This window comes from Takifugu rubripes, chromosome 8 (assembly GCF_901000725.2).
Source record: "Takifugu rubripes chromosome 8, fTakRub1.2, whole genome shotgun sequence".
Taxonomy (NCBI): domain Eukaryota; kingdom Metazoa; phylum Chordata; class Actinopteri; order Tetraodontiformes; family Tetraodontidae; genus Takifugu; species Takifugu rubripes.
The window spans coordinates 15,331,421-15,347,928 of record NC_042292.1 but is presented as its reverse complement, the minus strand read 5'-3'; the positions used below and the strand labels follow the sequence as shown (position 1 = coordinate 15,347,928).

The window sequence follows — 16,508 nt, the reverse complement described above, 5'->3', positions numbered from 1 at the left end:
CTTTAAATGACTGTATGTGAATATAAACCAACTCCTGTCCTGCTACAAACACCACGGGGACGATTCCCCGCTGCTCTCCAGCACCGAGACGTCGATATCGACTCTTCCCGACTGGCTTTGCCTCTGTTTAGCGCCACGTTGTTTCAGCAAAGCTGGTTGTTGCAGGCAACTGCTGTGAGAGAGCGGGATGGATTCTTTTGGACCAACCAGTCCTCTGCTCTGGTCCGTCAGGTCCGGCTGGTCTGAAAGTTCGTCTCGCAGAGGGAAAGTATCAAAGGATGAAATCTGCAATCTGTTAGCCGCTATTTTACAAAAACTCCCATCTGGTACGTATCACTCTGCTCAATGCTAACGTAGTAATTTCTGTTCCGTGCTAATCCCAAAGATTCCCAGCACATTTCCTGACACCTGTGCCCTTAAACTGGATCTGGCAAATGTAGAGGGGGAGAACCACCTTACTGGCTTACTGACGGGTTGATCCTGAGGACTAAAGGCAGCATTGTCGCAAAGAAAACACGCAGGATTGTACATGTACAATGTAACACAAGCCGGAGAGTCCAATGTGTGTGTCCTGCTCCAGAGTTTGTGGGATTATCTGATCACAAAAAGCCACCGATCCTTAGTTTTCATCTGCATTGTGGGGCGCAATTAGCACTGATCCTGGCTCATGTTACTCAAGTGTTCCCAGGTGTTTCCCAAGAAACAGAACAGTACATTTACTTTCCCTTAAATCAAGATTTTAACCTGGAAAAGGTCCAAAAACACATAATTTGTCCTCCATTAGTGACGCCAGCCAGCAAATCTGCTGAGGGTACCTGCTTTCATGTAGCTGGTGTGTGCATTGCTGGCTAATGTTGCAGACATGTGCGTCAGCACTGGTACCTGTTAAATAAAATGGGCACCTAGAAACTGCTGTGCCTGTTAGGAGACTTAAAAGATTTTGCGTTTACTTTTGTGACGTCGTCAATAATGTATAAATTGACACTTTTTTCAGCCACGTGTTGCTTTCTTCGCTGACTCTCCAGGGGGTGTTTTCATCAAAGAGAATCTGACTAAACCCGCCAAGATTCCCTTCGCTGCACGGAACCTTGAATTTTCCAGCTTTATAGCAGATTCAATAGCAGAGGCTTCTTGAGTCGCACCTTCGGGCGACTGTCGCCTCATCCGCCGGTTCGAGGAGCACCTGGTTCATTCCAAATGTGAAGCATGTCGGCCTGAATGCAAATGTCCCTGGATTATAGAAATCAGGCATCCTGCACTTCAGTGGTGCTGGAAAAGATGAAGGCAGCACCTTTAAGGGAAAGAAACGAGGAAGACGAGCTTGTCTTGACAGATTTAAAGGGATGCCGTTCCAACTAAAGGCTCCTCGGAGCAAAAGCCCGACACTTTGAGCCAAACGGACCTAATTTGTTATGATATCTTGCAGTTGCAGATTATATGGCCAACATTGTTTCTCCTTCTTCAGCGTTCTCTTTATCAATACTGAACCTGTTTGTTAATGTTTATTGACCCCCTCCAAGCCTTATCAGCGCACGAGGATGAAAGCTAGCATTGACTCAGCCCGTTTTCAGGCACAGTTAATGAGCTGCTGCCCCACTTTAAGTGGAGTTCGTGCAGCGAGGAGAACTTTATCGGCCTGTTTGCATCGTTCCTGGCATTGATGGATTGATCACACATTGAGTGGCTCGGTTAAATGACATTCTCTGCATGTGGTTGCCAAAAGATAAATTCACATGTGGCTTGCACAGTCCAGAAAATTAGCTGTGTCCGCAGATGTACAGAAAGTTAAAAAAAAAAAAAAAGCTGAATCATAAGGATATTCGATAACGACATTATGTGCCAAATAGACAGCACAAGGGGGGTTATTTTTACCTGATTGGGAAAATTTTATGCAAAGTTCTCAAAGCTAGCAACACACGAAAAGCATAGGAACTGAGGGATCTGACCTGCAGTCACACCTCAGTGGGTTTGCTAACAGCAACTGATCTTACTAATGCTTTCGTGACTGAACGGGAGGAAAAAACCCTGCAGCCATCTTCCAAAATGTTCTAGTGTAGTATAGTGATCCTGTGTCGTGTACTTTTCCCATTTTCCTTTCTACTGAGCAGAGGTCAGCTGGCATATTAGCATTCCTGAACAGGTTTTATCCATAAACCTGCTTGAGAATCATAAAATGGAACAAAACTGGGCCACTAATGGATATGCAAAGACCGTTTCTGTCTACAGTTTAAAGTCGTCCCTTGGGCAAAAATATGTTTTTTGCTCTCGTTCCTGCTGTTAAATGTTGTAACTGTCGTGAACGGTCATGAATAGGGAAGAAACTCCTCTTCCGCTTCCATGCATCACAGAAAATTCGACTTTAAGAAGCAGGCCGGTATGGACAAAAGTGCCTTAACTGGTTTGTGGCTCATCACACGGGAGTAAAATTGTCAGTAAAGAAAAGGTGTTAAAATATATCAATTACTGCAGAATGTGCAAAAACAAAGGTTTGCCTTTAATTAGGTTGCATGGACTACACTAAACTTCAAACAACTGCAACAGCCAGTCTGCTGAAAGACACAAGTGGAGCAACTTTCCTTTAAAAACTGGACAGAATGCAAAATAATTGCTACCCGTACATAAATCGGGCTTTAATTAAATGTTACTGCAAATAGCTGAACATGAATATTTAATACAACAGGAAAAGACGTGATCAGATCTCCTTAAATCTCAGTGAAAATACAGTATACCAAAAAAAAAGAAAAATAACCAAAGCCTCGCCCCCTGGTGGCCACTGTTAGACGACAGGCGCCATTATACTATTTAAAAGCCTAATAACTGTAACAGTGGCTATATAAATAAAGTTGCATTGAATTGAAACACTTGCAAAGTCAACACAAATGAAAAAATACATTTTTCGTTCATTCTCTCAAAGTAGCCCCCCTGACGATGACGTCGCTCCACCCACACTCAAACAAGCAATCCAGGGTTCAGAATATTGTGACAATATTCAAAAGAATGGACCAGAAAAACCAGAGTGCAGAGCAAAAATGCAGTTTAAAATCCGGAACTGCAGTATATTGATATTTATAATCTTCCCTTGCTTTTCTTTTGGCTAGTATGAAGAATGGGTCCTCTTAAAAAAACAATAAAATAGCTGTTTCTCTTCAACACACCATTAGCTGGAAAAGACTGAATGAATCATTCGCTCCACTGTGTTTGGCGAATTCTGTCCTGCCGATCAGCAAACAGTCGTTGTAAATGGTTTTTTTTAAAGCTATGTTAAATGCTGGAAAAAAAAACCCAAGAAAGGGATTTTACAGATGCAGAGTTGCTAATGGTGAGGCAACAAGATGGCCACTGTGATCATGATGCTGACCTCCTGACAGCCACGCTGGAATAAACCTCACACAGATCTCGCTGCCTCTCGTGGACGGATCCGTCTCGCACGAGGACGGTTGCTAGATTTATAATCCGGGTTTGAAGGAACGGCAGAAAAGTATGAATATTTTACTGAACGGAGACCAGTGGGAGAGCGAGGATGGCCAGAGAGGGAGAAAAGGTGCGTGCATATGTGTGTGTGTGTGTGTGTTAGATATGTTATATAAAGCGCACAACAAAACAGCTGGACACATGCAGGTAGAGCGCACAAACACATGCACAACAGGCACAAACTGCAGAAGAGATGAATGACCACGCAAGCACACGTACACGTACACACACTTACACACACAAACACATATACACAGAGGGAGATGTTTATTGCTGCCGTCCACCCACAACTGCATTCATCCATCAGCTTTTTAACAACTGTAACAACTCAGACAATATATGACTCATTATACACACACACACACACACACACACACACACACACACACAATAAAGATGCAATAGTGGAGGACAACAGACGTAGGAGGAAACTGTACAGGAGGAAACATCAGACTGGACCAAAATATCATAAAGTAAACAAATGAGTGTTTTCACGCTGGAGCTTTCATCAACAGGTCCTCTGGAAAAGTGATTTATGGATACATCGCCCAAATTTTCTCATTTTGTTTTTCCGCAAAGATAACTAGCGTGGACCAACAATCGCAGTACCGCAAGAAACCTTAGGGGGCAGAGTCGAGTCCCGCGATCAACAAACGACAACAAAGGTGAGCCGATCAGAGAAGAACTTAAAATCAGCTCCACAGAGAGAAGTGAAGGCAACAGAATGATTAAGCTGGATAAAAATGATAAACAATTGTAATATATCATAAATAAAGATAAACAGAAAACTAAGATGGACGGATAAAAAGATATCTGTGATCTCCATAAAATCTAATGATGGATAGATAGATAGATAGATAGATAGATAGATAGATAGATAGATAGATAGATAGATAGATAGATAGATAGATAGATAGATAGATAGATAGATAGATAGATAGATAGGAAACTTCAAACCCATATTATTACAAAAATATTTGAAAATGAAATGGAAGCAGATGTCATTGAAAGCCCCAAACACACACACACACACACACACACACACACACACGGACGGGCAGACACACAGTAGCCGCCCGATCCATGCACGCAAATATCATCTTAAATAACATCAAGGTGAACCCGATACACACTGTGACACACGCACACACCCACACACACACACACACACACATACACACACAAACACACTAGTTCAGGAGAACAACAACACCAGGCAGCAGGGCAACACTGAACACACACACACACACTCTCCATCTACACATTAACACACACCTTTAAGGTGGCCAACACACTCCCCTATTCATCCGATGCTAAACACACGTAAACACATCCCCACCTGCTTGCACGCCTTTCCCACCCACTCAAACCACCGCACGCGCACACTCTCGCCCACACACACACCTACACCCTCCATCCCCCCCCCCCACCCCTTCCCATTCTTACCTTGCAGCAGGCTCTGGAGGTTGAGCTGCGCCTGCTGGTGCAGCTCCTCGACACACTCCGGCCTGCTCCACGAGCCGAACACGTTCACGCTCTGTTGCCATGGAGACTTGAAATGGGCCGCACCGCCGCTGCTGCTGCTGCTGCTGCCTCCTCCGCCGCTGACGCTGCTGTGGCCGCCGTCACCGTGGCTGCTGCTGCTGCCGCCACGCCTGCCACCCTCCGCCTCTAGACCGCCGGTGGCTGGGAGAGGGAGGGAGGGAGGGAGAGAGAGAGAGAGAGAGAGGGAGAGAAAGATGTGGAGGGGAAGTGATGGATGGAGGGAGAGAGGAACGACAAGGGAGAGGAAGAAATAAGGGAAGGGAATGAGATTATGGAGGAAGTGGAAAATCAAGAGAGAGGGATGAGAGGGAAAAGGAGAGGGGGGGGGGAAGATCACACATGATTAGAAAAACATACGAATTTGCATATTTAACACCAAGAGACGTGTGTTACATAACAGAGAGTGTTGTCAGGGAGAACAAGGACCCAGGAAGAAAGGAACAGGAGGAGGAAGGACAGAGAAAAGGGTATTAGAGAGGAAGGAGGGTACGATAGACATGAAGAGAGGTAGAGAAGAGATTTGGAAGGGGATCAGAGCCGGGGAGCAGTTAATTAGGAGGGGAAAGCAGTGGGAGAGAGAGAGAAAGGGAGAGGGAGAGAGAGGGGGATTAGGGCAGGGAGGTATGAGGGAGGAAACTAGACAAATTGTTTCATTAGGGCAAGAGCGGAAGGAGGGAAAAGGAAGCGTTGAACCGGAGGAGGTTGGAAGACGGCGGCATGTCGGGAGTTTGGATGACCGATTGGCCCCAGAAGCATCGAACCACCGTCCCTCCGTCCCCATCAAAGCAAATCAAAGCCATTTTGAGTGGACGTGAGAGCGGAGCCGCTTTGGCTCAGCGACGGTGAGCTCGATCCGCACGTTAGCAGCTGACAGAACATGACTGACGAACACCCCCGACGTGTCCAAACAACTTCAACCGAGCAGTCAGATAGGACGTGCCCCGTCCTGCCACTAGGGGCGCCGCTGTATAAATATTTTTTTAAAAATATTTTACAAACAGGACATCAAAGCAGAAAACTGGGGAGAAACACCAGGGGACACACTTGATGAACAAGGAGAACACAGGGAATTCCAAAGTCATAAAAACACTTCATCTTAAGGAAAAATGTAGAATCCAGACCTCCGTCACAACTAACAAACCAAATTTCATCCAATAATTTCCATTTCCGAGACTCTACCACACATCTGGAAAGATTCCCTACTTCACTGAAAGTGCTTTAAGGACACTGGTTGTATGAGACAGACAGAATCCACCGGCACGATGGCGTCACGTTTGTCTCCCCCCGCCAGGAACCCGCCGTACTGCGTGAAATCCTGATTTCACCCTTCCCGTCTCTCGGTTCCTCCTGAGCTCCTTCCACACAATCACTCCCCTCCAGACGGAACTGTGCGTGATGCAGCCACGTGCGCGCGATACACCTGTTATATTCCCAATCTGGAGTCGAATTTATGTTCCTGTCTTCTCATTTAGTTTGAGTCAATGTCCACTTCTCCTAAAGTATTCCATCCTGGGAATAATGCTTACAGGATTTAGCCATCGTGGCACCGTTCTAGCTGCAAGCTACACGTCCCATTTGAGGACGCTCCCTCAACAACCTCTGCTCTTTTTCTGACTCTCTGGTGCTGATGTTGGGATGTTTTATGCCGTAAATGTTGTGATTTCATCATTCCGGTTGCTGCCAGATACCAGCCTTGGAATTCTTGCTCATCGGACCAGAGAAAATGTCACCTCGAGGGTTCTTTGGCTAGAACTGTTTAAACCTCGGATGGAAGTTGCGTCAGTGGCGTCTGAACGTCAGTCAAACCTTCTGAAATGTCCCGTTCAAGAGGAGTAAACGGCGTTTAAAACGGGCGAACCTCACTTTCTGAACGGCTCGTCCGCTAGCGCTGGTTTTCACCCGTGCGAATGGATTCTTTTCCCGCCCTTTTTATGACGCAAGATGTGAAATCAATGATCGTGCCATGACTGCCTTATATGCAGCGCTGATAAGGTTTCCGCGGCGATGAGCAGACCGGCCTGAAAAATCCAGATGTTCGCGACTTCGCCCGTCCGTGCTGACTGCACGGTTTCTGTCCTCCAGCCAGGCAGACCTGTTTTGTCCTGGCTGAAATGTCACATGGGGTTGAGTGGAAACATCTTTAGAAAACGCCGGCGTCCTTTTCTGCTAATCTCCAACGAAGAACCCGCCTTTGAGGCCACTCAGAGCAGCGAGAGGAACCAGGCGGAGTGGCACAAACATGTTCCAGAGAGAAAAATGAGCTCAAAATCATTCCGATTAAAGGGTTTGGGGATTTTCTTTTTCAACAGATGAATCCAGTAAAGGGCTGTTCAGTTTGAGGGTAAATTTAAACGAGAAATGTTCTATTTGTGAAAACTTTCTCTCACGCTTTTTTTTTTTTTTTTTTTTTAATGGCTAAGCCCCTCAGCTGGAAAAATCTTTTGAAGTTAAATGAAAACATCAGACTTCTTCCGCGGAGAGCTCGTCGAGTGGTAAAAATCAAACAGTGACAACGTGGGAATTAGAGCGCCTTGGTGCGGGTGGGCGACTGTTCCTGTGGGCTAAGGCTGTGGAGTCACAAGATGCCCGGGGGGAATGGGGGGGGGGGGGGTGAGGGGGCTGAGGACCTCCTGCCGTTTACTCCTCTTGAACGGGGCATTTCAGAAGCTCCTTGGCCTCAGTCTTGGCCAAGGAGCTGCGTCGCTGCAGTGGGAAAAGGGTGTGTAGCGCCCCCTGCTGGAATCAGATGGTACCGCGGCATAATCGCATCATCACTTATTTGTTACATAAAGGCACAATTTAGAAAGGAGATAATCGACACATTCCCGATCATCGTGGCCAGTTTGAAATATACAAGGGGTACCTTTTGAGAAAAAATAATAGTCTCCTTTTCAGCGCCAGCTTCAGTGACAGAAAGATTTCTGAAATTTAAAAAAACAAAACAAATTAAAGAAGCTTGTTTTGATGGGGATGAGACAGGAGTCTCTGCGGATGCGTTAACAATTAATTCCTGATTAAGCATTGAGCAGAGTGCCACAATGATACATCTAGAGCACATCATCCTCCACGGGGACGTAGCTTTCTTTCCCTCTCTTTCACTTAATGTAACCACGGCGACAGGAAGAGCAAGACAGATGGAGAGTCGGTATGGGCCCCTGGACATCTGTGAGTCGGTGTCAGATGGGAAAAAAATAAACTCCAGAAGTAGTTTCGAGGCTTGTGTAAATATTGTTTTAAAGATAATTCTCAGGTTAGCATTAGCAACAGGATTAGCAGGAAGAGAACACACGTTAGTACACTTAGCAGGCGACTGTATGAATATGATAGGGCTTGTTAATGGTGTGTGTGGGTGTGTGTGTGCTGAGGTGGGGGGACATGACTCTTAAAAGAGCAGTAAACCAGATTTACTGACTGCGCCCGGACCCAAACAAGAACTACGGGGCCCCGACTTCACATCGTTATCAATACCACCCAGGACCGATACCGTCTGATTCTGACCTTTGGAGTAATGATGAGCTAACAACAAATGCCAGCGAGGATATCAAATCTGACCTTTGAGTCACGTTGCTGTGAAAGTAATAAAGTGTCAGGTTTGGAATCCGACTGCTGCTGGTCCTGAAAGGGCTGACTGGTGGGTCCCCATTTGGTACCTGAGACCAGGACCAGGTTGAGCTAGCTAGATGTATCCCACTAAATTCACAATGCTTCATTGGAAACTGTAAAGTTTAAAGTCCCAGACTGTAAAACTCATGATCTTCGAGCTGAAAACGTTGAATTTATCATTAGATAGTTGCGCTATTACACCAGGTTATTCGTGATTGGGTGCATTTGTTGCTGCTTTAGCCCCGGTTTGGGTCAGTTTTTAAACTGCGTTGAGGTTCCTCCAGGCCTTTCTCTGCAGCTCAGAACTGCCCCTGCAGGCAAAGTAGCCCCAAGATAAAGACAGAAGACCTGCACACAAATCTAAATCTGGCTTTTCAAAACGTAACTTGGAGATTTAAAGTGACCAGGTGATGTTTATTCAGCGATAAGACTGAATGCACAGCACATTAATGAACCCTAAAGTCACCTCTTAAATATCTTAAGAGATTTTTCCCATCACATGAATATGCTCCTAAATCAATACACACACCCAGTTTAATGGATGAATACCCCCCCCCCTCTCCAGTCAGGCCCGGCTGTCTGCACTCATTAGAACCTTGAGGTGATTTGCTCCGACGTGAGCCATAATTTATCCTCCGCCTGCCTTTGACTCGTTTATCCCGCTCCTACCGCTTCCCCTGAACCACTTCTTTCCACGTCTCTCCCGATTTCATCCTTTATTCCACCAAATCCCATCGAGCTCTATTCTTCCCTCCCTCTGCCATTAGTCACCTCGGTTCCCTGGAGATTTTGCATTCTCTCTAGGCCTGTCATATCTCCTTCATTACACACACTCACGTAAAATGGGGGACAGGCGAGCAGGTGGAGTGCTGGCATGCGTGTGTGAGTGCCTGAGATCTGAGGGCGATCTGCTCCCCAGCCTCCACCATGGATGATTTTGACTGAACTGAATACAAACAAAACGATCACTGTCCCAAATGGGTTTTTTGTTGTTTTGTTTTGGGGGGTTTTTGTGGGTGGGGGACATAGATTTCTCAGGTTGTACGGACATAAATCTATTTTTACTGATGTTTATATTTACCAGACTGGATATGTGTCTTGAACTACCAAATATACACGTTTGTACGCCCCCGTGTGGCTGCTTCCCGCCACTGCAGCCAGGGAGAAAGTTGGTTGGTTTTTTTTCACACGTATTGGTAGTACGATCATGAGCTAATTATTTATATTAAGGCACCAACTACGTGAGGAATTCTTTCTTTCTTTTTTCCATTTGGTGAAGAAACTGACACTGGAGGATCACGCCAGATGAGTGACTTTGATTTTCCTTGCACGCCGCTCTACCTTTCCCTGCGGCCATGTGCCAACAAAACAACACGGCTGCATGTTTTGTCTGAACGGCTCACAAAGCAAACTCGGTTCTGCTCTCGAGCCAAACAAATCCTTCCACACCTGCTCTGTGCTCAGGATCCCATTTAAGTTTCCCTCCATCCGCAAGAACACGCTTCTTGTTGTTGAGAAGAGGGACGTTTCCTCCTGTGTATTAATGCAAGGTAGAAAAGAAAATAGGAGCAAATGAATTGTATATGGTCAAGTGTTTGTTTGTGTGTGTGTATCTGTGTGTGTGTGTGTCTGTGTGTACATATTCCCAGTACTGGTGCTCTTCACCATCTTTAGGGAACCATCTCCATGCCAGTAATCACCATAAAATTGGATCTTTGTCCCTCTTAACAAACATGGCTAAACCAATTTTGGCCCTTGTTACACACACACACACACACACACACACACACACACACACACACGCATGTATGTGCGCATGCATGCACGCGGCAACAGTCTTGCCAAAACAACCACATGGACACGTCATCTGTACATTTGGACCTAATAGCCTTTATTTTCAATACCTGCATTAATTATCCCACAGTTGTCATGGATACAACTGAATCAGACTGGCGGCAATCTGCAGCGCCACAAGAGCGTCACACAGCATCACCCGTGTGAGTGACTAAGCAATTTAGGTCCACAGCTCATTAGTGTTGAAGTTTATACACATTGCCTTAAACTCTTTGTCTACAGCTAATGTGCAAAAACTGGCCTCTATTAGCAGTTAGCATGTGTTTGTGGTTAAACAGCATTAAAATCCATAACGCACAATACGTAACACCTCATTTAAAGTGCAGGGGGCTTATTCACCATGTGCAGCTGCAGCTAAGAGCACTGTCGCTGTTCTCTTGCAGGGATAACAGATAAAACACACACAGGGTGACAGTGAAGAAATCCAGACTGCTTTGATTTGCTGGGATATCAGGAGAGGTGTTTCATATCAAAACAACCTCAATGGTCTCAAAAATGGCCAAAGGATGATTCCCTCTTCTAAAAAGAAAGAGTAAAGACTGGGACGCCAAAGCAGGATTCCTAATCTTGGATGTCATTACCGCTGGCTGTGGTTGAGCCTCTGACTCGGCGTTACTTGAGCCCCCTTGGCCCAAATATGAGCTCTGCCTTCATTTTTACTCCTCTCCATCGACAAAATCCCCTCTAAAACTCTCCGCCGGTGTTAACCACACACCCTTTCAAGGTCAGACGCGCGGCTAGGGTCAAGCGCTAAGGTCCAAACACAGGACTCCACAGAGCTGACTCAGCTGGATCGCCCAGCCGTCACAAACCTGGTTTCCACCCTCCCAACTGGCAGGAAATGATGTCACCGGCTCACCGAGGTCAACCCCTGTGCCCGTTTCCCATCCTGCAGCAGCCCCCAAATTCATTATCTCTGTGTTTCCCCGGATGAGCTCCGTCTCCTTGAACCTCGCCGTCATCCGCATTGAGCGCGTTTATTCATCTCCCTGTGTCTCTTCAGCCCAGCGCACCTTGGTTCATGGTCACTACAGCGTCACGCAAAGGTTTCTTGGTGCTTTTAAAGAACACAGCCGTAGGCGTGATGCCGCTCTAACATTTTATAACCGACAGCGAATGAATATTTTAGGCAGCAAATTGCAGCACTGTACCAACAGGAAGGGACCTCTCATGCTTTTATTTTCACCAGGTGTTAGCATTGTGACATCACTTCCTCTAGTTTTCTCCCTGAACCAGGTAGCTAGATCAATATGGCCCTACTACAGGTTTCAGGCTGCTCACAAACCAAGACTGTTTTTTCCCCATCCTGCCTTTCATCCAGGCTCTGGGTTGCCCACAACACCAACCGGGCCGTTTCCCCTTTACGGCGCACGTTATTGGCCCCTGAGGACGGCGCTGCTGCAGTTAGATTAGTTCCAGGAGACTCTGGCAGGAAGCAGCGCCCCATCTATTTCCCGTTCACCGGGCGACTCTGTGGCTAAAATCTGATTTTATAGACATTAAAACAGCCGCAGTGATGCAGAGTGGCCGCCAGAGGGTGCTGACAGGATCTTCACCAAGAAATACACAATTTAGACAACAAGATAATTATTAAACCTAAAAAGCTGTTCCATCAGAAATATATGACTAATACAAAGAAATACCTGACTCACCCCCGCCCCCCTTTAGTCTACTGTGTTAGCATTACAGGGCAGCATGCACCCTCGGGGGGGGGGGACCTGAGTCCAGTTTAAATAATTCTGAGCAAAGAACAGTGGTTATCATGCCATGGTTATTGTACACAACAAAATGCATCTTTGCGTTGATTCTATTTAATTCCGTGATTGGATTATGAAACTTCTACCTCTAATTAGCCTAGAATATCAATTAGCAGAGCACTTTAGTCCCACTGGAACACCTTTCTGAGCAGGGAAAGTCTGTTGCTGTTCGAACCTTTTACCAGCAGAGGACAATTTATTGCTCCTGCCGGCTTCTTCCTCCTCGTCATCACGAGACAAAGCGCCTGTTTTGACTTGAATGTTTCCCGAGGAACCTGAATGCCCCCATCTGTCTGTCTGTCTGTCCATGCTACTTTCCCATTTCTACATGTAAATTAACCATCAGGACAAACGAGTGAAGTATCTTGATCGCCCCCTATTGGTGGGCCAGAAAGCAGAAATAGTTATTTTAAGTTCTTTGTCTGTCATTGGCATGGCATAAACAAATCAGGGGTTCATTTTTAAGATCGGATTGAATAGTTTGATTTGAAAAATTGGGATGATTTGGGAATTGGGGATTGGGAATGGACGGGGGTAGAATTATTCCTGTGATGATGCAAGACAACGCGACTGAATCGGGGGATCTAACAGCTCCACTTCAGTGGCGACGTGTCGCCGCTCATGTTTCTGCATCAGGGGATGACGTGCCTTCATTTTTCCACACTGGAGAATGAATTGTGTGTGTGTGTGTGTGTTTGTGTGTGTGTGTCTGTGTGTGTGTGTTGGATCTCAGGCCTATAATAATGGTGTGGAAACAAATGTAGCCAAGCACAAAACCACACTGCAACCAAACCAGAAGCAAAACGCACTTTCAGCAATATACACATTCCTGTGTGTGTGTGTGTGTGTGTTTGACCTCCTCATTTGACCTTGGTGTGCACTAACAGACATGTGCGAAAACTGAGTTTTCTGCATGTACAACTCAACATACAGAGAGCCTTTCAGAGCCCACTACACACACACACACACACACACATGCACACACACACACACACACACACACACACACACACACAGCAGTCCAAATGTCAGTAGAAGCATGTTTATTAAGTGCCGTACAACCACAGGGGTCAAGAATGAGGAAGCAGGAGGCTCTGGAGAACTGAAATGAATATTTGATCAAACCAAGCGGCCACGCTTGAATATTTCACAGTGTAAACATTGCAACACCAGTGCTGTCAGCAAGCGTGCAACAAGATCGTTTTCCCCGTCACGGACGGCCAATAAAGGAAGACATTTTTAAAGCGCATTTCCACCTGGATTCTTTACAAACCTGTGAAATGCTCCGGTTTCCTGACAATCAACTCGATTTCCTGTGTTTCTGAGGCTTCCAGAAGCAGCGCGGTGCCCCCGCAGTGCGCGTTTCTGCAGATTCTACAGCAACAGTCAGGGTAGCACCCCCCTCCAACAGTCACGTTAATGTCCAGGAACACTCCACTGCCTTTCTTATCTTGATAAGAAGCCACTTTGTTTCGGTACCACTCGACTCCCAACTCCTGTGACAACTGTGAACCCCCCCTTCCGTGAGCCGTTCCCAGGCTGTCCTACCTGATCTGGCCCAGAAAACCTCCATGTCTGTGTTCCTCAACTGCCTCCTGCACAGACGTTCTCACACCATCCTGAAGGGAAAAGGAGGAAGGGGAGGAGGAGGAGAGGCCGGCTCGCCAGCCGGGGTAAAGCCTGTGACTCATTCGGGCTGGGAGTCCGAAAGGGGGAGAAATCGAGTGGGAGAGGGGAAGACACGATGGAAGGCGAGAAAGAGAAGGAGCGCGGGGAGAAGTTTCCCTCTGGTGGTGGGAGAGGGGAGAGAAGGGGAGGAAGCTGATGGTGCGAGGTCTTTTTCTTCCCCCTTTTCCTTCTCTTTCCTCCAAACACAATGCCCAACCCCCCCACCTCGCACCTTAAAGGAGTCGCCGCAGAGTTCAAGCTATTTTATGTGTTTTATAGCGGCCTGGATTGCATCCAAATGGAGGACCCACCTATTTCAAATTGTAATACTCTTTCTTAGTCTAATATTCGGCATGGGTGCATTCGAACTCTTCATCCTTCTGTCCCGTGGGGGCTATTGTCAGCACTGGTCGCCTCCTTTTCCTTCCCCAGCTCAACACCGACTTCCTGTAAACACTGGAAGTGTCAAGCGTGACCCACAGCAGCGGCTTTGTGTGTGTGCACTCTGCCTCCACCTCAGAGGTTTAAAACCATTGTTTCGTTTGGGACGTTGGCCTGAGGAACAGGGAGTTCCGTGCACCCAGGCTGGGTCTGGGCCTGGTAGCCCTTCAGGCTGGACGACTGCTGGTTCACACAGTCTTGAACCGAAGCCCTTAAACTAGGAGACCACGTCAACGGCATCCACCCTCGCGTAACCTAATGAGTGGCTCCAACAAAATAAAATAAAATAAAACCAGAATAATTTTCCTCTTTAAACATTTCAATCATTTGACAAAACAAAAATGAGGGTTAAAGTCTGATGTCTGGGAGCAAACGGAGTCGGAGCAGTGCTGACTTTGCAGATCTGCGGCACAGACAGCAAATGAATCAGCCTTCCACTCCCGCTAATGCCGAGGTTCCTCTCAGCAAGGCACTAAATTCCTGACGGAGGAGGTAATCGGTCGTGATGGCTTGAGGGTTGATGTGAAAGTGAATAAAGCACAAAAGCTGATGGGGGGGGGGCGTTGAATTAAGGTTTAATACATCTCTCCTGCTCTAATCCAACAGAGAAACACAGGTGTTCCACGGTGGCTACGATGGCATTTGAAGTTGAGATAAACCTGAAGATGTTCCGTTCATCCAAACAGTCATCAAAATGAAACTCTGAACTTCAAACAGACTGCTTTTTATAGAACAGGCGCAATGGCGCCCCCTAAAGGAAGAAATGGAAAACCAGCCGTTTGTTAACAAACATGCAGCCTCACGTGCACTCGGACGCTCATGCCTATGAATCAATTGACCCGCTTGCTTTACCACACCTATGGTTACCATGGCAGCGGCTGTAGCCATATGTCCCTTGTGTTTCCTGTCTCCTCCGATACTTCTGCTTGTTCTCTCGGTCTTCTCGTTTCGCCACTCCTCCTCTCCCGGCGCCTATTTTCCCATCATCAACCTCCGTCTGATCTCTGTATAGCCCTCCTTCCTCCTTATTGCCTCTATCCAATTATCCCAACACACACTTCCTGTTTCCCTCTCTTCTCCTCCCTCTCTCCCGCTGCAGTGCTGCTGGTTTTGCTGAACATGACATCATCCATCTGAACATGTATGAATGAACGTGGTTGGCGGATGCATATGCACCTGGTCATCGCTGTTAGGCTTAGCGAGGGAATGGATTAAGAACCACGCAGGAGGAAGGTCTCAGAAACAAGATTTGTTTGGGTTCTTTTGCATTTTCAAGTGTGAAGAGACAAGTGTTACTGGGTAATGACAAGCACATCAGTTGCATAGCAGCAGATGAGCACTGAAATAGATTTGATGCGAATAACAGGGATTTAAATTAGGAAGCAGGTTTCAGCACCTCCACAAAGAGGAAAAACTGAAAATCCAAACTAACAGAGGCAAAAGGAGAGCATTAAAGAGGAGAAAGGGAATCAAAAATCCCTCCTTAGACCTCATTTTGGTGGTCTGTGCGCTCCTTTTGGAACAAAAAGCTGTATCATTAAAATTCGGATTGAAATAATTTAGCTTCGCTACATTCAGGAGAAGGGTGAATCTGCGCTCAACACCTGTACAGAAATCCTGCAGGTGACAATTGTGATGCATAAATGTTGATTAAAAAAATGCTGCATTTGCTGTAATTGGCTTTTGAGAGTTTTATGGCACAATTCCCGCCTAATTAATGGAGGAACTGTTAACAGTGTAGCAACACACAGAGGCCAGACAGCCAGCAACACTCCCTGGTTTCCTGTCAACCTCCTTTCGCTGCCATTTATGGGCTAAAATAAGAGGAAACTAATGGACGAGTCAACAAGCACTATCCGGTGAGCCACACATTTCCACGTTGCCAGGTGATCATGTGCAAATACTGCAATTGACAGTCACGTTCAAGTTTTCACGGCTACTGGGAAGAAGGCAAAACCCAGCAAACACTGAACAAAAATGGTCATCGTTGTATTTATAGGATCACACCGAACATTAACATGCTGCTTGATTCCCCAAAGCACATCATGGCACAGATGAGGCAACGATCGCTCGTTGACAGCTACAATGACGGAAAAGCTGGAACCCTTCCTGTATTCTCACAGCTGAGGAATCATTAGCAGCAATACGAGGGCTGGCGTTTTGCCCGAC

At 46.4% G+C, this 16,508-nt stretch overlaps 1 protein-coding gene across 3 annotated transcripts in view; it reads right to left on the bottom strand.

Moving 5' to 3' along the window:
* Positions 1-16,508, bottom strand: part of nhsl2 (NHS-like 2) — a 54,852-nt gene that overhangs the window by 17,258 nt on the left and 21,086 nt on the right. For 2 of the 3 annotated variants that reach the window (XM_029839854.1, XM_029839855.1), the window contains exon 2: positions 4,918-5,157. In XM_029839854.1, the coding sequence (XP_029695714.1) occupies positions 4,918-5,157 (240 nt within the window). Of the gene's footprint in view, positions 1-4,917; positions 5,158-13,778; positions 14,032-16,508 lie in introns of those variants that run through there. The other variant, XM_029839856.1, reaches the window with a different exon arrangement.